The sequence below is a fragment of the Ixodes scapularis genome, unplaced genomic scaffold, assembly GCF_016920785.2.
Source record: "Ixodes scapularis isolate PalLabHiFi unplaced genomic scaffold, ASM1692078v2 PGA_scaffold3__209_contigs__length_174095766, whole genome shotgun sequence".
In the NCBI taxonomy this organism is placed as follows: Eukaryota; Metazoa; Arthropoda; class Arachnida; order Ixodida; family Ixodidae; genus Ixodes; species Ixodes scapularis.
In genome coordinates, this window is record NW_024609868.1 from 126,504,217 (window position 1) to 126,530,609 (window position 26,393).

The following is a 26,393-nucleotide window of genomic DNA, read 5'->3' on the forward strand; positions in this document are numbered from 1 at the left end:
GGGGGAGGAGATAAGGAGATGCGCTGGACCTTATCAAGTAAGCCTCGCTCTTGCTTGCAGTTACACCACCAAATCGCTGCTTGCTTTTCTGCTCTTTCGACGTTCATTTTTTATTTTGTTCAGCAGAATTTCACTGATTAAAACTTTGTTTTCAATTCACTGTTCATCCTCACATCGCCCTCATTTGTGACAATATTGTCTTGGGTTATATACAATATAAATTCTCAAGTCGTTTATTTATGCCATTTCTCAGATTTGCCAGAAAGATAAATTTTTGTCTCCTCTATCATTCCTACACCAAAAAGAATCCACCAAACACTAGGCCAAAATTTCTCGCAGTATCTAGTTGAAATGTGGCATGCTTTTAAATATAATTTTTACGTAAAGCATATCTTTTTGCACAACAAAAAGGAGGGGGAGGAAGAGGCTGCTCTTTTAAGACCGCCTAAGGCAGTAAAATTTCAAGCCTGCCTTTAGGTGCATTCACAAGCCATCAGTATGCGTGTGTCGAGACAACTCTTAATTAAAGGCTATCGTAAAACGACAAACTGGTGCCCACACCAGTGAAAGTACTTACTATTTGTTCACCTTACTCTTCGTAATTGGCTAGAAGATACAAAGTATATGTGAATTTACCTCAAGCAAATGTCCAAACAGTGGCGTCACAAGGGGGGTGCAGGGGGGACGGACCGCCTCGGGTGCAGCGCTTCGGGGATTGTTGCAACGGGCCACAAGAAGGGGAGGGAGGGGGGAAGTCGTGGCGGGTGGCGAGCGGAGGGGGGTATTGCGGAGTGCGACGAGCGGTGGAGGGGGGGGGGTTGAGGCGGGCAACGAACCGGGGGGGGGGGGGGGTGTCGCTGCGGGCCACCGCCCCGTATGCCGCTGACCCTAGTGATGCCACTGCGTCTAAATCCACTTTTTTTTTTTTTCGGTTGTCTCATGTTTTTTATTTATGTTTATACAGCATAAGGTCAGTCTGCTTTTCAAATGCGACAACACTGGTTTCGTAGGAGATGAGAAATTTAGCCAGTGCAGTAAGACTACTAGCCTTTGCATCACGCAGTACTGATACACAACCACACACTGGTACGGTGCTCATCCAGATCGAAATGGGCAGGGGTGGAGATTGAACCCAAGATCCCTGGGTTCTGCAGCACAATCTTTTGCTCCACAAGCTCCGAACTGGTGTGCGTTAGCCCGTTCGGTCACCGATCCGCCCAGACCTCTTTCAAGCGGTACACACACACACATCTTGCTGTCCTTAGACACCCTCAAATCTCTTGCACTTGACAAGGGCCACTGGCTATATTGAGCTCCATTGCAGGTCATGTCTAGGCTTTTGCTATAAATCTAATTAGATAGGATTACAAATAAAACTGTGGCACCCAAAAATCAATTGCAGAAAAAAAGTACAGGAAGTAGCATGCTAGTTCATTTTATCACGGGCACGTTAAGACATTAACTGTGTGAAAGAGCAGAACAAAGTACCTCCTAGAGAAGTTGAAGGAGGAGAGCAAATGTCACTGACATTTATTAAAATTACTAACAACATCAGTATTCCTTGATCAGTAACATTCATTAATATAGAGCAAGTTGCCAAAAGAGACTGGCTTGTGCAAGAAAATTTAATTGTATATTTAAAATATGCTTTGCAAAATATACAGAAAAGGGCCAGGATATGGAAAAGAGATTACTAGTATGTATGTTCATTTGTATCCTCAGCAAATTAAAGAGTGCTAGTAATGTTACAAGAATAAAGGAAAGCAACAATCTTGATGCTTTCCATTTATCATCTGTACCTGATAAAACTTTCCAGTAACTTTGTTAACCAGTAACTTTGGTGTCGGAGGCAAAGTCATCCTGAACAAATATTTCTGGCGTACAGTCTGCGCTAAAAGAGACTAGCACAAGTGATTGACGGCTGGAGTAGTGAAATCACCACATGCGGTGCTGTAGTGCTGCGAATACATCAGGCACGCATGGTTGAGAAATGGCCGAAGGAGAGCAGCAGCATTTTGAAAGTGCGCTTTGGGAATGCCTGCCATCTGCCAACCTCCCCCGTGCCACAAAAATGGGGCCTCAGATGTGGCCAACCAGAAGCCGGAAATAATACCCTGGAGGTGGTCATGAGAAACAAACTTAAGTGTGTCGGAATAACTCTGCGTGACTGAAAATATAGTACATGTGATCTTTTTGATAACGATCATGAAAAATAAAAATATAGCAGAACGATCAATGTAATCCACATGCCAGGCACCGAGGGCCGGGAATCTGCCGTCCGAGCAATCAGACTTCGTCTGAGCAAAACAGAGTTCGAGCAACACATTCGATTCTTAGATCTTTTTGTACGATCATAATTGAAACATCAGATGCACCACTATTTAAACCATAAAGAGTTACTACATTTAACTCTTACACGCTCATTAAAACAGTATCTCACTACCACCGCTAGGGGTTATTTTCGACTTCTGGTTGGTTAAGAGAGCACGTCAAACCCACTTTTTGCATCTGGTGCATGCCCTGGCTCTGCCCGCTCCTCCCATTGACCAAACTCTTTCTAATACGGCTCTGGCAGAGATGGAACAGAGAACCGACTTCACTATAAAAAGATTCTGGTACATTGTATAAAATATCAAGCAAGAACCTGCCCAAAATTGCAAAATTATCTCTAAAACTAGGGCATGGGCACTTGCTACATCAGAGAGCAAAAATGCAGAAGGGGGCACGAAGTAGAGCGCTTCACTACTTTGCGCCGATAAGCGTGTGTCAAGCTTCACTGCTTGGCACCATTGCGCACAGGGTAAGCTTCACTGTTTTGCATCTGCGTGCTTGGAGAAGCAGCTGACGCAGACAAGCGTCCCGGTTAATCAGGCCGGCTCAGAAGTCTGGGATGAGTGCTTGATATAACATTGTTTCTTTTTCTGATGTTTCAAAAGTAGTGTGTGGGCACTTATCGTGAAATGAATGCATGCTTGGAGTTTTACAGTAATATAAAAAAATAATTGACACATGCTTGTACGCTGGCAGGCACTTGAGGCATCGATATAAAGGAATTGCCGACACACAAAAACAACTCTCTGTCTACAAACCCACCTTACAAAGTAAAATTTTAATTGTACAAGGGATGTAAGGTCTGTTCCGCCAACCGATCCCAACAGACCCTTTTCAAAAATTGTGTGCCATCTGATGACTCAAACGGCAGTTCAACTTTTGCCATACTAATGACAACCTTAAAATGTATGTAATGGGCACTGTCACTCCTGCAATCGGCACTGTCACTTCTTTCTCAATTTATTTAAATTTCAATACTAATGTGAAAAAATATTTCCGGCACACAGTGCCAATTTATGAATTCCTTTATAAAATTCCCATCATCAAGGGGCTTAGCCGACTTTGTGCCCAAGAGATTGACTGGACCCGAGTCCGAAATAAACGCTAATGCGACGCTCAAGATTAATTCATGCGTTGCCCCGTGCCGCTGTCTCGAACGTACAAACCAAGCGTCCTCCGCCTTGGAGCATTGTCAACGTCATGAGCCACCAGAAGGCCATGAACGGCACAAATGCCGTACATTAAGACAATGATAGCAATCAAAGTTGCAAGGCTGAACTTCGGGAAAGGCCTATGGGTGCAGCCTGGCAGCGACAAGAGGCCATTGGACCCTCCCTCCTCACCGGTCTGCGTCCCAGCGCACGACGTAGCCCAGGGAACCGGGGGCGGTGTTCCCCCTCCCCAGAAGCTGGGGATCAGCGACCAGGAGCAGACGCACGCTGACTTCGTTGTGGGCGGGAAGGCGGGGCCAGTTCCACAGCGGGTGCACCAGGTAGACCAGCCACTCAAAAACCACCGCATAGCCAAGCAGGACCAGCAGGACCAACAGCCTGCATCGCCTCCTAGGCCGCACCACCAAAAAGACAGCAATGTGAAGTCATGGATGCCACTGCAATGTCCTGCGAGACGGTACTGCTGAAAGTTACGCGATCCAATGTACTCAGCTTTAACCTTGCCAACAGCCTCATCCTCAAATATTTTTCTTTCACCTCCCCCCCCCCCCCCCCCCCCCCACTGGAGGACACCATTTTTGAGCGCACCAGGAAAGGAAAGAGACCAGTGCTGCATCAGAGTTTGGCTGAGGCTCATATCGTCACCAATTGAGTACAAGTCTCCACCGAAAGCTGATGCAGCACTCGTGATGAATTCATGCCCCATGTTTGCCTCTTTAGGCGACGATAATTCAGCACTACGAGCTCATTATCTAGGTGGTGCGAAACGGTCACGCTAAGAAATGGCCTCGTCTGCCCGGTTTCAGAAGCAGGAGAGAAAAGTCTTCCTTATAGAAAGGGGGTTCGTATCACTTTTCTGTGTGCCCGACCTTTAGTACTGCCTACAGCCACCCTTAAGGTCGATGTCGCTGGAACCGTACTGGCCACACCTGGCAGCGTGTCCCAATGTTCCACGTATGTCTTGCGGATATTGATCCGAAGAACAAAGCTAACACATACAGCCTAGAGTGCAACCAAAGAAAAAACAAGGGAGCTCATGGAACAACTGCAAACTTACAATATGGTTCCGGGTTGCACAGATGCCCTATGTGGGACGTAGGGTCATCCTGAGGATGTCAGCAGAGCCATCTGTGCTACCAGGGGTAGCTAGGATAGTTAATTCCAGTTTAGAATTTTCCCAGGGAGGCAAGGTTCATGGTACCAAGTTTATTTTAATTTTCTGTTCTTCATGTTACGTAGAAATCTGGCTTAAAGTAGTGTTGTGTAGAAATGTAACTAAATGTAGACAGTGCAGTGATTCTTTCATGGAGAGGCATCCATGTTGGTGGTTTGGAGGCTCAACGATCAAGCTGGTAGTTGGCAGCAGGAGGTATCGAGTAAGGGCCAGGTAGAGCAGCCGGCTAACAGGGCAACAGAAGATGAATAGCTGCTGAGGTCTGCCAGCACAAACCTCGCCAGCAACGAGGCTTCGTTTAGGTTTAATGAAAACACAGATCAGAACATTGGAACTGAACAACACGAACAGCAGAAAAGGTGCGAGCTGGGTTTCGAGCTTGCACTTACAATAGCACAAATAGTGCTACACCACGGCGACGCAACAATCTAGTAAATACCAATTACTAGAGGCGAGATATTTTGGTAGTTTGAATGAAATGCGAACACTGGAGCGTGTGGTTATCGATTTATGCTGCAACTCCTGGAGGTCTCTGCAAACTGATAAACCTGCAGGGTGGAGAGTAGGCCACTGCGAGGTTGTGCGTTCTACTCCCATCTGTTTCACCCTCACCCAGCACGACCCAAGCTTCGACGCTGCGCTGGTGGTGCGCTGGAAGTTCCATCACTGTTCGCATTCCATTCGAACCTGACAGTACCCAGTAAGAGGTAAAGGATTTCCAGATGTCGTTGCCTGTCATTGTAGTTTTGAGCAGGAAATAATAGCTATGAGGCGATGATCAGGCTGAGCTGGGCTGGCTGGTTCTGCACACATTTTAAGGCTGTGAATGGTTGAAGATTAGTGTGCATAGACACCTTGAAGAGTTTTGGTGTTATGATGACTGACATCGCACATCTGAGTGTCGGTTGTGGTTCTTCCTTATAAACCATGATGGGGGAATAAATGTTGCCACAGAGTTTGAGACCTTTGTGTGTCTCAACCCCTTTGTTATTCCTCAATTCCCCGTTTCCAAGATGTTGAAAGTTCACCAGCTTGTCTGCACGTTTTCTGTTATTTTTAAGCAGTCGGAATTCAAGTTTCATTCGTCTTGATCCTTAGTCTACTTCAAGTATGTGTCCACCCCCCTTTATATTCCCGACATATTCTCAACCGCCTCTAGGAATATGTTAGATATAGTAGGACATCCAGTAGAGCTGATACCATAGCTTTAAAGACTTGGACAGGCCATGTCTCTGACTCATTGAGTGCCTGCAATCTCTTTGCAAAACACTTTTCATGAACAGGAAACCCTTATCTCCCTCAGTCCAACAATGCAACCCTGTGTTCTGAAAATCCCTTTCTGATGTCAATTCCTGTATTGACTATTGATGACTTGGTCTCGGCCATAAAAGAACTTGCCCCAAAAAAGTCCTGTGGGGAAGATGGGATCCCGGCCTTTCTCGTTAAAGGGTGCTTCGATATCTTAGCTCTAGCACTGCATCACATTTTTAGCATATCCTTAAAAACAAGTACATTTCCTTCGGCATAGAAAACTGCTTTGGTTATACTAGTACAAAAATCTGGAGGCTCCATGCGTGTTGATAACTACAGAACAATTGCATTGCTTTCTGCTCTTTTGAAGACAAAATAAAGCTCGGATTAAAAAAGTCTCGAGGAGCTCCAAATACAGGTGATTCAGGATAAACTTTTTTGATATAGAAAAGACAAAATGGCAGGCACCTACGACTTTCATTTTTAAAGTGTGTGGCTGAGCAATAAAATTACCCCAAGAATAAATTGTTATTTCGGCTATATCTGCACTGCTTCCATATTACTGATGGCACTGTCAATCCAAATGATGTAAATATAAAGAAAAAAAATGATGCATTAATTTACAATTTGGAGATGCTGGAACCATGAGCATCCACATGCGATGCTGGTGCAAGCTTGCCTAAGATCGCATCTTGCATATGGTTATGCACGTATGATCACTGAATGAATGAATGAATTTTGAGTTTCCTGGCGCAGCAGCAACATAGGCCATAGTGCGCCAATCACAGGGTAAGTAAATATCACAAGACTAAATGTTTACTATTGCAGTGGGTCAAAATATCAAATATCACTTAAACAAGATTGTAGTTTAAAGTCGATGTAAAATATTAAACTTTTCTAAAAAGTTAAAAACTTGTCTATACGGAGTAACGGGCTCGTCTCCAAGTAAAAGTGCCAAGTGGAAAGGGATTTGTTTTCTGAAAAAGATAGAAAAGTAGGAGCGGCGTTCGTTATTAAATTGTGGGCAAACTAAAAGGATGTGAAGTACACTTAAAGTTTCTGAGCAGTAGTCACACATCGGTGGGTCGTCGTTTCTTAGAAGGTAGCTGTGAGTCAGGTGTGTGTGGCCTATCCTCAGTCGACATAAGATGACCTCATAGAACCTTTCTCGATGTCTGGCGCTGCGCCATTCACTCAAAACAGGTTTAACTTTGTATAGCTTATTGTGGGGGTCAGAGTCCCACTCTGCTTGCCAAGAATCTTTATTTTATTTCGTAGTGTGGTTCTATAATCTCTCACTGGGAGGGTATGAATTTCAATGGACCTGTTTACACATGCACCTGCGGCTCGGTCGGCTTCCTCATTGCCGTGTATTCCTATATGGCTAGGAACCCAGCAAAAGTGAATAGAGATGTCTTGCTTTATAGCATTCATTAGTTTAACACGAAGCAGACAAACCAGGGGATGCTTCCAGGATGTTGCAGAGTTAAGGGCAAGGAGGGAACTGAGCGAGTCTGTAAATATCACAGATAATCTGTATTTTGTTTGATTATTTCATCTACAATCACTAAGAGTCCATGAAGCTCAGCTGTAAACACAGATGCATTGGCATTAATTCGAATAACACGATGGTAGGATTGCCCAACTGCAGCGCAGCCAGCATAGCCAGCACCTTTCGTCCCATCAGTAAAAAAACTTTTGTCCGTCTCGTAACGACTAGCAATCTCAAAAAATTCTTGTTTTATAACACTAGCGGCTGCCACTTTCTTGTTGTATTTTGTCAAAGAGAGGTCGCATGTTATAGTTAGGTCGTCCCAAGGAGCAAGTCTTTGTTCAGTTTCCATGACAGAACAAGATATGTCAAAACTATAAGTCGCAGCAGCATCCTTCACACGAAGTGCAAAGGGACGCGTTACGGATGGCTTGTTTTGAAAGGCCTGCTCATATTTTATGCTTTCAATCAAAGAAAAATTTGGGTGCTGTGGAAGAGTACGGAGTCTTAAATAGTACTGCGTGCTAAGATAAAATCTATGTTTGTCAAGCGACCACTCATTTGACTCGGCATACAAGCTGGGCACGGGGGACGTTCGAAAGGCTCCGGTTGCCAGTCTGATTCCCTGGTGATGGATTGGGTCTAACATTTTAAGTGTAGAGGGTTTGGCAGAACCATAAACAATACTTCCATAATCCAAAACTGAGCGAACACAGGCCCTGTAGATTCGCAAAAGGCAGACACGGTCGGAACCCCAAGAACGGTGTGCAAGGACCTTAAGAAGATTCGACTTTCGCTGACATTTTAATCTTAGTTCCTTTATATGTGGGCCAAAAGTTAATTTACTATCGAATACTAGGCCTAAAAACTTATGCTCCGGTTTAACCGGAATGGGTGTACCTTTAATATACAATGATGGCTCAGGAGACATTCCTCGTTTTCGAGAAAAACAAACAGCTACAGTCTTCTCGGCAGAAAACCGGAAGCCATTCTGGTCAGCCCACCTACTCATCCTGTTCACCGTAAGTTGAACTTGTCGCTCACAGATGGCTAAGTTACATGAAGAAAAACAAACCTGGACATCGTCGACGTAAAGAGAATGAGAGATTGTGGGCGGAATTACTTGAGATAGAGAATTTATCTTTATAATAAACAAAGTGACGCTTAAGACACAGCCCTGCGGCACGCCATTCTCCTGGGGGAAAGGGTCGGAGATTGTAGCTCCTAGGCGTACCTGAAAGCTACGATCCTGCAGAAAGTCAGCAATGCAGTTGAACATTCTCCCTTTTATGTCCATAGAGATAAGGTCCTGGAGTATGCCGTACCGCCAGGCGGTGTCGTAAGCTTTTTCAAGGTCGAAAAATACAGACAGACAAAATTGCTTATTTATGAAAGCCTCGCGGACCGTCGTCTCAAGACGTACCAGGTGGTCAACAGTAGACCTGGAAGTGCGGAAACCACCCTGGAAATTGCTTACAGTAAAACCTCGTTATAACAAAATGGGATATAACAAACTAATGGATATAACAAAGCAATCATAATTCCCCTTGCTTGCTAATAGGGAAGAAATGGACATTGGCTATAACAAACTAATGGTTATAACAAAATAATTACGATCGCTCCTTCAACTTTGTTATAACGAGGTTTGACTGTAGTAGGTTCTTTTCTTCTAGTATGTGGATTAGCCTGTTGTTGACCAGCCGCTCAAAAGTTTTCCCCAAACAGCTAGTAAGGGCAATTGGCCTGTAGCTCGTGGCTTTACTTCTGTCCTTTCCTTGTTTTAAGATGGGGATGACAATAGCCTGTTTCCAGGTGCTAGGAAACTTTCCTTTCACCCAGATGATGTTAAAAAACTGGAGGAGAATAACTAGAAATGTTTCAGGTAGATGAGAAAGCATGCTAGGGTGAATTGCATCAAGTCCAGGGGATGTAGGCTTTGCAGCAGCAAGGGCTCGACGGAGCTCGACGAGGGAGAAAGGACAATTATATTTTTCAGTGCAATCTTCTGATCTACGAATTGGAATTCTCTCGCGCTTGGACTTAAACTGCAGAAACTCTGCAGTGTAGTTTTCAGAACTAGAGACTTGTGCAAAGTGTCTACCAAGTGCGTTGGCTTGTTCATACAATGATGAAAATGCTTCTCCCTTCTCGTCTAACAGCAAGGGGATTGAGAAAGGATGGTAGTCACCATCCATTCTACCTACTCTGTCCCAGACAATCTTCGCTGGCGTGAAACTATTAATAGAAGATGCATATGAACAAAAGGATCTCCTTTTCGCCCGTTTCCTAATATAGCGGGCTTTTGCACGTAATTGCTTAAATGCCAGGAGGTTTATGGAAGTGGGATACCTCCTAAATCTTGCCCAAGAACAGTTTTGGCGGTTTCGGGATTCTTTACACTCATTATCCCACCACGGTTTAGGACGTCTCGGCAGCTTGCCGGATGTCTGTGGGATGGACAGACGGGCTGCCTCAACAATTGCTGTTGTTATGAGAGCATTTTTTTCGTCCACGGAGGCCGCTTGTGAAAGGTCCAGGGAAGAGGAAATATTTGATTGAAAAAGGTTCCAATCTGCTGAAGAGATCTTCCAACAGGGGGAACGACAAGGCAGCCTGGGCAGGACTTCTAAGGGAGTAAGATACACCGGAAAATGGTCGCTTCCATAAGGGTTATCCAATACATTCTAAATAAAATCTGTAAAAAGTGCAGCGGAACAAATAGTGAGGTCAATGCAAGAAAAGGAGTGATTAGCAGAACTGAAATATGTTGGTTCGCCTGTATTTAATACACATACTTCTCTGAGAGATAAAAACCGCGCCACAACAGCACCTCGAGTGTCAGTTCGGACACTACCCCAGAGGGGATTGTGTGCATTAAAGTCGCCCATTAAAATAAAAGGTTCAGGGAGCTGATCGACTAAAGTTTCAAGTTGGGCAAGTTCCAGGGCAAATGAAGGGGGGATGTAAATGGAGCAAATTGTAATAAGGCGTTGCTGTAGTAACCTCACCGCAACGGCCTCCAGGGGCGTGTCTAGGGGGACCTCATATGCAGGAGTGCCACTGTCTACGACAATAGCAACTCCACCGGCAGCGCCAGAGGTAGTCACGCAGTCCTTCCTGTAGACTTGATATGATCTAAGAAAGTTGCTGTTGGGTGGTTTGAGGTAAGTCTCTTGGAGGCAAAATGCAGAGGGTTCATGCCTCTGCAACAAGAGCTTCACATCATCTAAATTACAAAAAAGACCTCCGCAGTTTCATTGCATAAAGCAGGCCATAATTTAAAAGAGTGAAATCTAAAAGGCTAAAAACGTAAAAATGAAGAAAAGATTAAATACAGACAAGGAATATATTTTCAGGTCTTAAAATCAATCTTTATACGAGGTGTGTTTTTCTTTTTAGTGGCACCCTTCTGCTCACTGGTGGATACACCAGTGCCGGGAAGGGAACACTCCGACCCTGACATGGACCTGTCCTCGTCGGACTTGAGCCCACTTTGATCCATTGGCTCGTCGGTGGTTGTCGCCAATGGCTGACCCTTGGATGTTGCTGGCTTGGTTGGCAAGCCAGGGATCGTCTGGGTACCAGAAGGGCGGGGTGCCATACCCCGTCCTTTGGGGGGCAGAGCGGTGCGAGGAGCAAGGGTCGCCAAGCCTTGCTCCTTATTGGGTGTGGGCACGCCCACATCTTTCCTAGTGCTCGGAGGCGGTGTTTGCCGCACCACTCCCGAGGTGGAGGGGGACCCCGACGGGACACACAGGTCATCCGAAGATGTCTGCGTCCCCGTGGACACCATCGGCCGTGCAGGTCCCCTGTGCACAGCCTCTGCATATGAACCACGTGAGGCAAACAAGACACGCTTCTTTGCCTCATGGTATGGAATGTTCTCTTGGACCTTCAATGTAAGTATTTCTTTTTCTTGCTTCCAGAGAGAACAAGACCGAGAATATGCAGCGTGCTTCCCTTCGCAATTGGTGCACTTTGGTTTGTTCTCACAGTAATCTGCGAGATGCTCTTTGCTAGAGCACCTCGCACACGTGTCAGATCCGCGGCAGCTCCGTGAGCCGTGGCCGAACCGCTGGCACTTGAAGCAGCGCAGCGGGTTCGGTACGTATGGCCGAACGCGGCAATGCAGGTAACCTGCCTTGACAGCTTGTGGAAGGGTGGTCATTGCAAAGGTCAGTACGATGTGTTTTGTTTTGTGTTCCACGCCGTTGCGTCGAAGTGTGATGCGCCGTGCGGCGATCACACCCTGGCTGGGGAGGCCCTCTACGATTTCCGTTTCTGGAGTTTCTAATAAGTCGTCTTCAGAAATTACGCCTTGTACTGTATTTAGTGTGCGGTGGGGGGTTACGGTGACTTTGTAATCAGAGATTGAGTTCAATGCTAGTAGAGCATCACTCTGGATCTTTGTGTGAACCTCTACGAGGAGGTCACCTGATGTCATCTTCTTAGCCTGAAAGGTCTTTCCCACAACACCCTCTAGAGTTTTCGCGACAAGAAAAGGGGACAGTTTACTTAGTGGTTTCTCAGTTTCTGAGTGCATCACTAAAAACTTTGGATACTGCGGAGTAACTACTACTGGAACATCAAGTGTACGTGCTTCGGTGCGGACTCTTTTCGGAGCCCGATCGAGAAAGGTTTTGTTTTGCAGACCCATAAAGATGGGAAGGAAAGTTCAGTGCCCGGGTGCACCGCCCACCACGGAGCCCAACAAGGGGGTAGGTAATGTGCCATAGCTAAGAAAGGCTTGGCTGACACAATTACTCTACCAGTGCTGCCCGGGCACTATACCCTAGTGTAGTTGCAGGGATAGGTCCTGTTTCCACTCAAGGTTGGCCCTTGCCACCTAAGGAGGTGAAAAAGGAAGGAAGAGAGTGCAGAAGAAAAGAGAAAGAGGTGGAAGGAAAAGTGAAAGAAGGAAGAATAGGGTAGAAGAGGCGACTGACTGAATCATCCTGGTCGGGCCAAGCCAGGACACCCGTCTACGAGAAGCAGAGGCCGAAGCGGTGTATTGCCTTGCCCGGGGGGCCCCGAAGGGTCCAAACATACCCCGGGCTCAGCTCAACCACCAGGGTCCCCCTTTCCCCGGACACGGGTACGCCACGCACAGCCAGACGTGGGTGGGCGAACCCACATGGCTCGGGGTTCGTAGTGACGCCACTCACCAAGCACCTACTAAAAAGTAGGTGCCCCCTGCGTGCGGGTATGGTGGCCCACGTGGCTGGGGTCCGTGGTGGCGCTACTCACCAAGCACCTAGCACCTAAAGTGCAGGCGCCCCCTGCGGGGCTCGGGGTCCGTGGAGACGCCACTCTCCAAACACCTGCTTTCACAGGTGCCCCCTGCGGGGACGTATGATCACTGGCTGCCATAACCATATGTGCAGATATGAGTTCAGGCTGGCTATGAGCTAGCAGGGGCAGGCAAGCAAGCAGCCTGAAGCAAAGTGTGGTATCCAGTTGGGCACAGCCATGGTGGCAACTGCTAAAAACAGCTTATTTGAATCATCTATTACAAAGTTGTGTGCCCCGTTTACATCCCCCCGTTATCAGATCCCATTGTGTTTGCCAGCCACTTAAAAGTACTTCAAGAGCAAGTTGATTTTTCAAAGTTTAAAATACACATATATGGAGTATTCAACCTTCCTGGCGTGGATTGGTCATCTGGTTTAATGACTAGTGTGAGCATTCAAACAAGAAATGAAGTGTCCCGATTACTTGACTTTATTCATTTTAACATGTTTCGTCAACACAAAAGGTTGAAAAATAGTACTGCGAATGTTCTCGATTTTTTTCTAACCGTGCCATTGAAAATGTAATACCAAGTAGTGATCCCCTTGTGCGACCCAACGTTTTTCATCCACCTTTCATCTTAGTTTTTTGTTTATCTAAAAGGTTTTGTGTACGACACCATTTTAGCACTTAAGATTATAGCAATGGTGATTACCTAGAGCTGTATAAGTTTCTTCAAAATTATGATTGGTCAACAGCCATGGAAATGACTGTGTAGATTCCGCGACTGAATCCTTAACATAGTAAGGAAGACAATCGATTTGTTTATTCCTAGGCACTTTTTTAAACCGTCTAAGTATCTCTTTTGGTTCTAGAAGGAATTAACACATTATATGCACAAGAAAAACCATTTTCATAAAAGAAGCAGCATTGACCTATGATATATGAAATTCAGTGTTTACCAACCGCTTGTTAAAAAGTTGTTTGAGCATGGTAAATGTGTTTATGAAAAAGGAATAGAAAGCAGCCTTTGCCACAAACTTAAAAAATTCTGGCAATGTGAAAGGCATCATACAAAAGAGTCAACTAGAAACACCTTTTACGTACTGGCACGGATTATGTAACTTGTCCCGAAAAGGTAGCCATTTTTAAATAATTTTAGCGATTGTTATTCTTCGGGTGTTCCCCAGAACACGAATTCTGTCAGTAGCATTGTTTGTAATGAAACTTTGTCAATCAACCAAGTTACCGTAGTACTGATGAAATCTTGGAGGTAATACAAAAACCGCATCTCCACATGGTGAATGATGTTGATTGGGGCGCGAAGCTCTGGTGGTGCTTATGTGCGTAGACGCTGAGCCGCAGCATGCCGAGCCTTTCGTTCGTTTTCATCCATGACACGCTGCGGTCAAATGCTCAAATGCGTATATAACCACGTTCCATACCACACATTCTCTTTCTGACATAAATAAAAACGAACGAAAGGCTCGGCATGCTGCGGCTCACCGTCTACGCAGGCAAGCACCACCAGAGCTTCGCCCCAATTAACATCATTCACCACGTGGAGACGCGGTTGTTTTTTTTTTTCCCTACACGAGCACGAAAGCACATGCTCACGAGCTCACAAGCAGGAGCACATGCACCCGACGGTGGACGGACATACGGACATGGCTAGCCCCTAGGGAACTTCGCCCCTAAAATTAAAACCAAAGCAAGCTTCTGGTGCAGATTTAATACTAGTTTTATTGGTAAGGGCTGTGCTGATATTTTAGCCGCTTTACTAGAACATATATTAAATATTTCGCTTAAAAAAAGGTGTTTTTCCAAGTCTATGGAAAAAGTCTGTCGTTGCACCAATACACAAAGCTGATGACATGTCTAAGATAGAGAACTACCACCCTGTATTGTTACACGGTACTTTTTTTAAAAGCTTTTTGAAATATAGATGTACACCCATGTTTATTTTTATTTCTTTCAGAAACTAAGCACCGTTTAACATGGATTTGTAAGAGGTCGTTTGGTATAGACAAACCTTTGTGCTGTTTGTTGTTGCGCGAGGGCAAGTCGATATTGTTTATTTTGATTTATCGAAAACCTTTGATAATGTAAATCACAGATTCCTTCTAGATAAACTATCTTTATATGGTGTGTCACCACTACTTTTATTGTGGTTCAGCAGTTATCTGAATGATGGTCAAAGAAACGTATGTTTCTTGAATAGCTTATCAGGCGTTTCTGTACTAACTTCAGGTGTACCTCAAGGGTCAAACCTTGGGCCACTTCTTTTTCTTTTATTTATTAGTGATATTGAATCTTGTGTAGTGTAAGGAATGCTTGACAATATCAAGCTTTATTAAAGAATTCAGTTGACGAATGATTGTGTTCTTTTACAAGATTATGCTGCCTGCATCCCAGGGTGGTGTTTTGATAACTTATTAGTGGTCAATCCAAATAAAACAAAACTTCTGACGAAGTGTAGAAAACGTGAAATTATTTCTTATCCATATCTACTTGGCAATACTTCAACTGAACGTGTTCAGAAAATCCGTGACCTAGGTGTTCATTTTGACAGCTACCTTTTTTTTTCATACCATGTAACCCAAACCGTTACGTCTGCTTCTCGAATATTAGAAATCATATCCCGCCTAACACATGATTTTTTTAACCCTTTAACCACTCAACCCGGGCTGTACTCGTCATGGAAGGTTGTACCAATATCGCCGATGACGAGTCACACTTGTCCAGCCAAAATGATGGTTTGCTTTCACTGCCAAACACGAGACAGGTTCGTCCATCGGCTTTAGTTTCAATTTTTAACACTGGACGGCAGGAGAGGTCGCGCAAATATAGCGTGTTTTGGCCTTTGGTGCGTATCTAGCCTTGCAACAGTGATCAGAGATGGCAGCGCGCTTGAGTGATGCCGGTGACGGTCTTCGGAAACGGGCTCTCTCTTGCGGCAGTTCGAACAGTAGTGACGATGAAGACATCAAATTTGTCTCTAAAAGTGAGTCGGACATGACGATGACCTCAGTGACGAATTAGACGACGCGCTGGGTAGTGTTCGAGTGTGGCAATGCGTAAATGCTGAAAACCCGCCAGCCGCACCTCCGAGGTTTCCGTTTTGTGCAGTGCCTGGGATTCTGCGGCAACCCACTGACGAAAAAGACATTCTCAACTGGTTCGAGGTTTTTTTTTTTTTTGTTTTTTTTTATTGGGATTTTCCCAACTTCATTGTGACAGAGACAAATCGCTATGCGGTTCCGCATTCCCCAGCACGGGGTTCTTGATAGAAACCGGTGGACCGCGAAGAGATGATGGTGCTCCTTGCGCTAATAGTTCTGCAAGGAATCATTACTTACGGAACTTTGTTCGCGCTACTACAGAGAAACGTCTAGGCACTTGATCTTTTGTTATGGTGCATATTTTCAAATAAATACTGCACATTTCAGCATGTGTCATTCTCACTCTTACATGCACTGAGGGAAAGCTTCCATATAAATCAACATTTTCTTTTAAAATTTTTCTGTTAATACCTATCAGAAACCAATCAAGTAATGTAATTGCAAAATCAGAACCACATAAGAAAAGATATGTGCAAATAAAAAATTAAGGAAAGTTTGTACATTTTTTATAAAGATTACTTGGTGGTTAAAGGGTTAATCCGCTGTGTGTCCTTAGTTTGTTTTGTTCTTTGGCTCGTGGTTGGCTCAAGTTTTGTAGTGGCGTATGGAATTCGCCGACGGTAACAGACGTAGCAAGGATCGAAAAAGTTCAGAGACGATTTATTCGCATTGTGTATGACAGATATTTTCACAGGAGATGTTTATTTAACTATGAATACATCCTTAAAGTTTCTTTACACGACTTGTCGAAAAGAAGAACTGCTCATAATCTTTTACTTTTACAGAGAGTGGTTCATGGACATGCAGATAGTACTTTGTCGTCATCAGTACAATTTCATGTTCCGGCACGTGTTTCTAAATGTTCATGCATATTTTACCCTTCTATTGAAGCAAAATTGTCACCATTAATAAGAATGCAGAACTGTTTGAATAACCTGTCTCCTCATGTGATGTATTTTCAGATTTGTCTGATTTTAAAAAGGAGCTTGAGTTGCACCTTTTTGGCTCTTAATGTGCATGGCATTCTCGTTGAATGTGATTATTAACCTGGACTGTGTTTTGATTTTGATTTATGTGCCATCATATTCTGACCGACTGGTTGTTCTGGGGCATCAAAGAGATAAAGCATCATCATAATCATCATCATTATTATTATTTTTATTAATATTATTATCACACCAGCCTGGCAAGCAAAAGCACGATAATGAAAGCATTCCAGCATAAACGGTTGCGTAGTTGCACCACATTAACATGATAACAACAAACAAGCAACCTATACGTCACTGGAGTACTGCACGGGCCCACTTTTTGAGGCCTGGCGCGGCCCGGGTTCGCTGACTCTTACTCTTACCCGACTCGGGCCCGGCCCGATGGGGTGCCTACCGGATCAGGCATGGGCCCGGCCCAGTGAGAGATCAAGCGTGCCTCATCTCTTAAATTCAAAGCTACCTTGGGAAGATGTTGAAGCATTTGATTTGTTTACTAATTTGCATGAAGGACGCTGTCAAATATAGCAGTCACGTGGTGAACATTTGAAAGCTTATACAAATATAAAAGACATAGCTTATCTTTAGTAGCTAGAGGGTGTTTTTTTTCTTTTTAAAGGGTTGGAAAGGTAAGAGAAAGACAATCGTAATGTCCCCTGTGACCGGATTGCTTTTGTTTTCTTGCCTGCTGGCTGTTGTCCCGGTATGCTGATGGAATCTCCAGGATTCTCCATATCTTCTTGTCGGCTTTCTTAGTCCAGAACAGCTTTCTTTTTGTTTAAGATTATTTTAGTGGTGTCGTAACGCGTTGGCACATCGGCTTTTTCGTTTTTTTCAAGTCTAAAGGACCAATGCGTTAGCATTTTCTACTCAATGTTTTAATAAGTGTGCTGCACCATCGCCCCAACCCGCCCCGGGCCCTGAAACAATCCATACCACCCGGCCCAGGCCCAGCCCTAAAAGCAATCCGTGCTACTTGGCCCAGGCTTCGCCTGAACCCGGAAACAACCCGTGCTACCCGGCCAGGGCCCAGCGCACGGGCCGGGCCCAGGTCTTCGGGTTGGTTCGGCCCCCATGCAGAGCTCTATATGTCAATACATTACACAAAGCATGAGCAGGGAGTGTCACTTTGTAATTAAGGTTTGTTTCCTGGTGGGACCGTTTGTGGCACACAATAAGCAAGGAACTGACCAACCTTGCCGGTTTGTTGGTGCTTGTCAATTATGTTTGTCTCTATACTCATTGTCACCAGGGTAAAAAATTAAGTTTTGTGCTTAGTGGCTGTGCTGTGCCAAGTAGTGCTTAGAAAATCTGGTTGTCAAAGAAATAAACCATGTCAATTCTGTTTGAAATGCGCACATTTCAATAAGATAACAAGTAAATGGTCTTAAAACAAGTATAATAAATTCATCATATAAAGGGAAAATCAGTAACACTCTGCAAGTAGGCAAATTTTATTCACTGTGGCTCTCGAAGTGAAAACGAATATAAGTGGGAAGGTCCAGGGATCATAGCTTCTGCACCAAGGAAACCACTCGTGACAGCGCAGCTGTCGATAGTATTTGCAAGGGTGAGAAAGTCGTACAAAAATTACCTCTTGTAGAAATCTCTTCTCAAGGAGATGTCCATGACCTTGTGTCGTACACAGCTTCAAGCAGTTTCCAGCGCGTTCCCAAATGCCTGGCAGGTGAAAAGTGTGACGCTCCGAAGTCACTACTTCAATAACCTGAGGTCCTGAAATTAAACACATTTTACATTCAAGCTCAAACTTTCCCATTCAAAATTATGCCAGAAAAACAAGACTGACAAGACAGGACTATACTGAGGCATTAGCTGTGCTTGCTAAGAGCAACTCGTACAATGAGAAAAAGAAAGAAGCTATCTTAAAAGGGCAAAGCAAATGCTATTGGGATAGGATATTTCACACTTCACAATAGTCTACTCGAACTAGATGTAGCATTCTAAGTTGGGCATCCTGGGTGGCACCATTTTAATGACTATAGTGCTATCCATTTTCATCCGGCTTGCTGACTGCTCACTAGTGGACTGTTACCTGGACCAAGTGCGCATTGCATGGCAGTATGTGGTGCCCTCAGAAATTGCTCTTTCTGGTCTGGATGTCCTCGAGGCTCAATTTCATTAAATTTATTCATGGTGCTAGAGAGACTTCAAGATCTAGTGCACCTTTCCTATCTTCGAGAATGTCAAATGGCAGCTGGTTCCGTCGGCGCGGCCGAGATATCTGGATCATTCTCTTCGTCGACGTGCAAGCTTTGAGCTGGCTTTGCTAGGTTTGATTGTCCTTATACTCTTTGTCTTTTCAGTTACTCAGGGGGCATTTGCTTCTGCTTTATGTTGCCGCGATGCCATTGTTTGAAAATTCTAGCAGGGCATTGTTTGGTTGACCTTTGACAAAATTGTGGCCTTTGGAGGTTTCTTTGTAAATTTGACTAGCCGTTCGCTGTGTTCAAAGGCCTAAGAACGCGGTTTGCGAGGAAATAAAATTTGGCTATGTTTAAAGCTTAGTGTTTGTGCCGTCCCTCCCAACGCTCCAGGGTTACAATGTCTGCCCTCAACCAGTTTGCTTCGCATAACTGCAGTGACTTCACGAATGCAGGTGTTGCTTTATATTTTTCGTAAATTATTCAAGCAGTCAACCATCTGCATTGACGTGTTAACGGTAAATTAACATAAAAAAAGCTCTAGAAATGATTAAGTTGTGCACGTCCGACGCTTCAATTGCGGTGGTGCGTTTTAGTTCCGTACCAGATATGGCCTGCCCATTACTATGCAAAGACAAATACAGGGTGTCCCAAGCGGATTTTTGGCTGTAAAACGAGCTGGAAAAACCAGCTCTGGCACAAAAGAAGCTCAAACTTTTATCAAATGTGCACTGAGCAGGTCAGTTTTACCGTGTGAAATTTCAATCTGCAGTTCTCTTCCTCTAAAAAATGGGAGCAAAAAACTTGCAAAAGTCGGGGTTGGGCATGTTCACCAGCAAGGTAGAGGGCCTTAGAGCGGTAAACTGGCAGCTGAAATTGACCCTTAATTGGCCGCTACAATGATTCCCCTTTTGTGACCACTAGACATGACTTTTCCAAATCCTAAGGCTTTTATGCAAAACTGAGCAGAGATTTGTATTGCAATCACCGTAAAAAAACATGATAAACATTTTTTTCAATACTGTTAGCCCCAGAGATCAGTGTCTAGCTCCACTAAAACCCCAAAATACAGCACCACGGCTGACAGCATCTAACGGAGGCATTGCGACGCTGCCCAAGTTTTTGTCGTAGAAGCACATTTTGGACTTAATTAAACAAACCAAACATACCTTATCTCGTCGGTAATGTTATTATCAATAAGCGATTAGTATTTGTGAGCAGTACTTCATTAAAATCGAGATGTAAAACTATAAGGTCATGTGTCTAGGGGTCAAAAATGTCCAACATGGCGGCGGCCAATTGGGGCTCACTTTTGCCTAGTGAACAGGATACCAGTTTATTGCTCTAGGTCCCTCTACCTCGTTGGTGTTCACAGAGAACCGAGTTAGCGATGCTATTTACTTGTGGCACCATCTCCCGATGGGCGCAGCGAGTAGACGACGCATTCTGTTGTTTGCTCGTTGTGCCAATTGGAAGATGGCGCCACAAGTAAACAGCGTCCAAAGCTGTCTATAGGAATATTCACTGGCGGCCATAACTGAGTGTGCGACTGCTGAGCGCGTGCTGATGGCGCGCTTCCACGGTTCTTTTGTACCGTGCATTCCGCACCCTCAAGATTGCCGGTCTCAGCAGCCTATTAATGTGGGCTCGTTCTAAGCATGCGCTCTAGACAGCACCCACAAATATGGCGCCCAGTGAATACTCCTTATACTGGAAGAGTTTGGCATTGTTCTGAACATGTTGACAGTCTAGCAACCAAGACCAGAGATCTGGCAACCAAATGTTTTCCCCCCCCCCCCCATACTGTGAGAGTATTACGAAATCATGACCCATTCTGGAGTAGACACAATTGCTCGCACTTCTTTATCTGCAACAATCTCTAAAAATATAATGGTCTTTCATTCCCTTTTTTTGTCCTTTTCTAGCTAGATTTAGCGGGTCATAAGCTCCACACATCTGCCGAGCTCTCTCAGTATAAACGGCTCTGACAGCGTCACTAACTCGGTCGTCTGCGAATCCGCCCAACCTTGACTTTTGGCAAGTTTTTTTCTTCCATTTTTTACAGGAAGAGAGCTGCACCTTGATATTTCACACGTCAAAACTGACCTGCTCAGTGCACATTCGGTGAAAGTTTGCCCATTTCTCCGGCTCGTTTTACAGCAGAAGGTCCGCTTGGGACACCCTATATAGCCACCAAAACAAGCGAATCAGCTGTTCTGAAGGCCTAAACTGTGCTTTGCTCGCACTTCGGTTGTAGCCCAGCATGAGCATTGGCACGAGATTCTTGACAGTTCACTGGTCGTTAGAAAAACATGGTGCGAACGAATGCAGCTGCTTTTTGACAGCGAAAAGTCTTTGTGATTTAAATTCAATAGCCACCGGTAGGTCCGGATCGGTGGGGAACCGGTCTGGAGTAAATGTGCCGCTTCCAGACTGATTCCGTTTGACGTCCTGGGCCATACACCCCATTTTCACATTTCATTTACATATTTCTCGTTGTGATCTACACAACCAATGACACTGCAATGCTGTCTGATCAATTTTGTTCCCACATATGACATGGTATGCAAAAAAGAACAACAATATTAACCTAGCCCAACGTTCAAATCATTCTTGGAAATGCTTACATCCTTGCGCCACATACTTGCCAGTTTCCCAACTATTACTAGCACTCTCTCTGAAGAGAAGACAACATTTTGAGAGAAAGTGTAAGGGTTGCACTTTCCGACCAGGTGGCACTCCTTACTTTTGAGATGTCGTCCGTTTCTCTGAAGAGACTGCTATACTTTGTTTCACGTTAAAAAAGTGCATCGTACGGTGCTCTCTGTCTTTGCGAGTCTGCCATCACCGACTAAAAAGAGGATCACACCGCATTCACTGTGCACGCTATGTTTAGCCAGCGATTACAAACATACGAAAATGACGAGCAACAGCCGTGAAGACGCACTTTTGGGGGTTTGACACTCCATCAGACTGAATTGCTGGCTGCAGTTTGACTTAATATAAAACATAGTGTAGGAACAGTTGGAGATTTGCACGTGCTGACTTAAATGAAAAACTGTACACTGGCATGCAATGTCACTGACCCAGAGGTGCCTTTGTCGCCGTGTAATTTCGAGGGTAAAAGCAGGCTTTCTATTACGCTCTGCTTCGCAAAGCTGGACGACGTATAGTTGTGGGGACTGAAATGTTGACATGGTGCGTGGATTACCCTTTATGATAATAGTGGAATGCGGTTCGTGGATTGGACACGGGCACTGCGTGAGCACTCGACTTGGGCTCGACGAACATTCAGCCAGTGGCTCGTGTTCAATCGCTGCAATGACGGAAGCAGCCAAACTCTAACAATGTCTGGAGCTCAGCACGCGACCTATGCTTTGCCAACCCCTCCGCGTGGCTATGTCGAATACTGGCAGCATATGATCGGTAGATTCGGTACCATATTGTGACGATGCTGCCAGTAAAGTTGTGCCTCGGTGGCACAAGAAATGAAGATGTGTCGGGCATTCTAGGCCAGTACATGCGCTGAAACAATGTTCTACGTTCTTTCTGTCACCCGCCTTCCTCCGGTAACAACATAACAATTGGCGGCGAGGGTAAAACGTACATCAATGTTTTACGTCGAGTGACCTCTACTGCCCAGCCCTAGACTGCCGATGTATGGAATCTTTGAAACCTTCGATGGGGAACCAGCACAGTGGTCCGAGTACATAGAACATGCCGCACTGTTCTTCGATGCAAACAGCATTCCTCTTGCAAAGAGACGGCCAGTTTTTCTGACATCTAACGGTTCCAAAATATACTTGTTTCTTTGGAAATGTCTGACCCCTAAGGTACCAAAAAAGGTAAGCATAGAGAAGATTTTCTATGTCCTCAGCACCCATTTCACTCCCAAACCCTCCGTGGTGGTCTGCCGCTGCAAGTAAAATAGTCGATACCGACAGACAGGAGAAGCTATCAGCAATTACACTGCTGTACTCAGGAAACTCACTAAACACTGTGGGTGTTGAACATCCTTGAACGGCATGCTTCGCAACAGGCTTGTCCATGGAATCAATGAGGCTACAATGCAGACACAGTTGCTTGATAAGTCCAATTTGACGTTTAAGTTCGCTATCCAGCTAATTATTAGCGATGGAAACCGCGAAGAACAATTCCAGCTTACTAATAAAACAATGGATGAGTCAAGAAGTGGCCGAAACTATCAACATAGCCAAGCTCCCACCAAAGATCATCACCTGCTATTGCTGTGGAGGACCACATTAGGTGTATGCTTGCAAGCATTTAAAAACAAGATGCAATGCATGCCAAAAGATGGGACACCCTGCGAGCATATGCAAGTCCAAGAAGCAGCAAGGCCAATCCAGCAGTTTCAGACAGCAAAAAGACCATCACAGGTGCCATTGCCATTGACAATTCAGAAGAAACGTCTAGGAGCCATGAACCCGTGACATACCACATGTGGTCCTTAAAACCTTCAACGTCCTCACTTTTATACATAGCCGCAGTGCAAGTGGCAGGGCAACGACCTTAGATGGAAGTGGACACCGGAGCCAGTGCCTTCATAATCGGACGAAAAACCTTTCAGGAACAATTTTCTGACCTGCAATGCAAACCTCTGAAGTCGTCTTACAAATCTATCGCGGTGACCTTTCTAAAGTTGAAGGAAAGGTTGTCGTGCCTGTTCAATACTTCAACAAAGAAGCACAGCTACCTTTGTATGTTGCATGTGACCAGACTCCCACACTACTTGGAAGACACTGGATCAATGCTTTTGAAATGAGTCTGGCTGATGCGAAGGTATTTACTTCTATTCCCATTGTGGACACACTGCTGGAAATGCACAAGGAAATTTTTTCTGACAGGTTAGACACGCTTAAAAGTGTGAAAGCAAAGATCGCAGTTCGAAAGGGAGCAAATCCAAAGTTCTTCAAACCTCGCACCATTCCGTTTGCGCTACAGGACAAGGTAGCCGAGGAACTACAGTGGCACTAACGTGACGGAATCATCCATCCTGCAAGTACAGGGTGTCACAAAAGAAAATTTACACGGTCTTTTTTACCGCAAAAATAAACTAGGCATCGCCGGACGCTCATTCTCCGCGCAAAGGTAGCGCTAGAGGTCACAACCAGATGCTAAAATTTCAGCCCGATCCGATAACTTAATCAAAAGTTATAAGTGATTTTTTGAAAATTTCAATGGGAAAATGGCGGCCGACGGAGTTTTCAAACACATGGGGCTCTATGGCACCAGAAACCGAAAACAGGCAAAAATGGGTTCCATTTTCCCATTGAACTTTTCAGAAAATCACTTATAACTTTTGATTAAGTTATCGGATCGGGCTGAAACTTTGGCATCTGGTTGTGACCTCTAGCTCTACCTTTGGGCGGAGAATGAGCGTTCGGCGATGCCTAGTTTATTTTTGCGGTAAAAAAGACCGTGTAAATTTTCTTTTGTGACACCCTGTACATTGGAGTGGGCATGCCTGTCCTGAAGCGCAACGGTCGCGCAAGGATCTGCAGGGACTTCAATGTCATCGTGAATCCTACATCTATTCTTGAGAAGTGTACAGTACCTAGATTAGAAGAACTATAGGCCAAACTTTCAGGAGGTCCACCAAACTGGACTTGAAGGACGCATACCAACAGGTATGCGTCCCTCAAGCCTTAGTCCTAAAAGCTTGCCACCATCAATACTCTGAAAGGACTATCTCAATACACCAGACTACCGTAAAATCCTGTAAGGGTGACCCTCCCCAGAGAGATTGCCCATCCCGTTTTCCTGGCTAAATATCCGTAACGTAAAAATTCTGAAACATTGCCCATCCTCAATTCCTGTCGGACATTATGCAATGTTTGATAAAAATAACATCAACCGCACGATCTGCGGTACCGGTATATGTGACAAGCGAGTTTCCAGTGAGTTTCGGCATTTTTGTCCACAATCTGAGTGCACAATACGCAAGTTCATAGTGAGCTCCTGCATTTTTTGTTTGTGATCTGCGCGCGCAATATCGGTTCTCGTGGCATGCAAGTTTGTAGCCAGTTTCCATGTGTTTCTTGCGTCGTAAAGCTTGAATCTGCTGCATCCAGTCTGCGGTGTCCTTTTCCATGACACAGACGTTTGAAGCAAATTACCACGTGTTCATCACGTTGTGAAACATAAATTCGCTGTGTCTGCAATCTTCAGTATCAGATCCCGTGTCATATGGTTTGTAGTGGGTGCCCATATTTATCGTTAATTTTTTTTTATAAAGTTTCGCTGTCTCATTTTTAAAGATAGCCCACCTCATGACTTTCATTTTGGGTGGGTGCCCTTAAAAGATCTTACAGTACCTATCGGAGTGTCCTCAACTTCTGTAGTCTCCCAGAGATAAATGGAGAATCTGCTGCAGGTCATGACCCATGTCATCATGTATTTCAACGCAACCAGCTGACCTCAAGCAACTTTGAAGCTACCTTGGGCTCATCAACTTCTACCGGCACTTTCTGAATTCCCAACCTGTCCTCAGTTCTTCGATTGCTGTATCACCTTCTCACTGCTAACATAAAAGAGCAATGGCAGGAAGGAGAGGAGACTTCATTTCAGAAAAGCAAAAAGCTCCCGACATCTGCTAAAGTGCTTCAACATTTCAATCCAAGGAAGGAGATAATCCTCAGCTGCGACGCATCTCCTTATGAACTCTGAGTGTTCTCGTTCATCGAGACTCAAGGGGAGAGGAACGTCCCAGAGCCTTCGCCTCCAGAGGCCTCCTGCCAGTTAAGCAAAACCACAGTCAGCTTGACAAAAAAAAACCTCGGCGCAAGTCCTTGAGTGACGAAGTTTTATCAGTACCTTTGGGGCAATCAGTCTGAAGCCATTGCTGATCACAAACCTCTTCTTGGGCTCCTGGGTCCAGACAGATCCATCCCAGAGAGGATCATGACCAGGAACACGTTGGGCAGCAACACTAGCAACGTACAAGTACAAACTGGTCTACCAGCCCGGCTCAAGAAACGGAAATGCTAATGCCTCGAGACGTTTACCTTTACCCGTGTACAACTTCCAGGTTCTGAGACCAGCTGATGTTTTCATATTGGAAGGGGCGTTCCTCCGGGTTCTCTGCTGCAGCCGTTGCCCGACATACCGGAACCGACCCAGGATTGTCACGAGCGAGAGATATACAGTGGTCTGGAAAAAACCTCCCAAGGGGACCTCAGTGGTTGCCGTTTCGAGCAAAGTTGACTGAACTTGGCGTTCACGAAGATTGCTTGCTTTGGGGATCTGGAGTAATCGTTCCAGAGAAGCTGCTAGAACAAGTGCTAAATCTGCTGCACGAAAGCCATCCAGAAGCAAGAAGGTGAAGACCATCGCACATAGCCAAGTGTGGTTGGACAGACTAGACGACAGCATCACAGCAAAAGTTCAAAATTGCCGCGAATGCCCAGAACATTACCATTTCGATCGAAAAGTACAGTCGACTCAATGGCCATTC

General features: G+C 44.9%; 1 protein-coding gene across 2 annotated transcripts in view; it reads right to left on the minus strand.

Moving 5' to 3' along the window:
- LOC115332769 (cell division control protein 1) overlaps window positions 1–26,393 on the minus strand; it is a 53,360-nt gene that overhangs the window by 24,436 nt on the left and 2,531 nt on the right. For both annotated transcript variants that reach the window (XM_029995220.3, XM_029995219.3), the window contains exons 2-3: window positions 18,352–18,491; window positions 3,675–3,893 (exon numbers count right to left, since the gene is read on the minus strand). In XM_029995220.3, coding sequence (XP_029851080.2) covers window positions 3,675–3,893; window positions 18,352–18,386 — 254 coding nt within the window. In that variant the 5' untranslated portion in view covers window positions 18,387–18,491. The remainder of the gene's footprint in view (window positions 1–3,674; window positions 3,894–18,351; window positions 18,492–26,393) is intronic.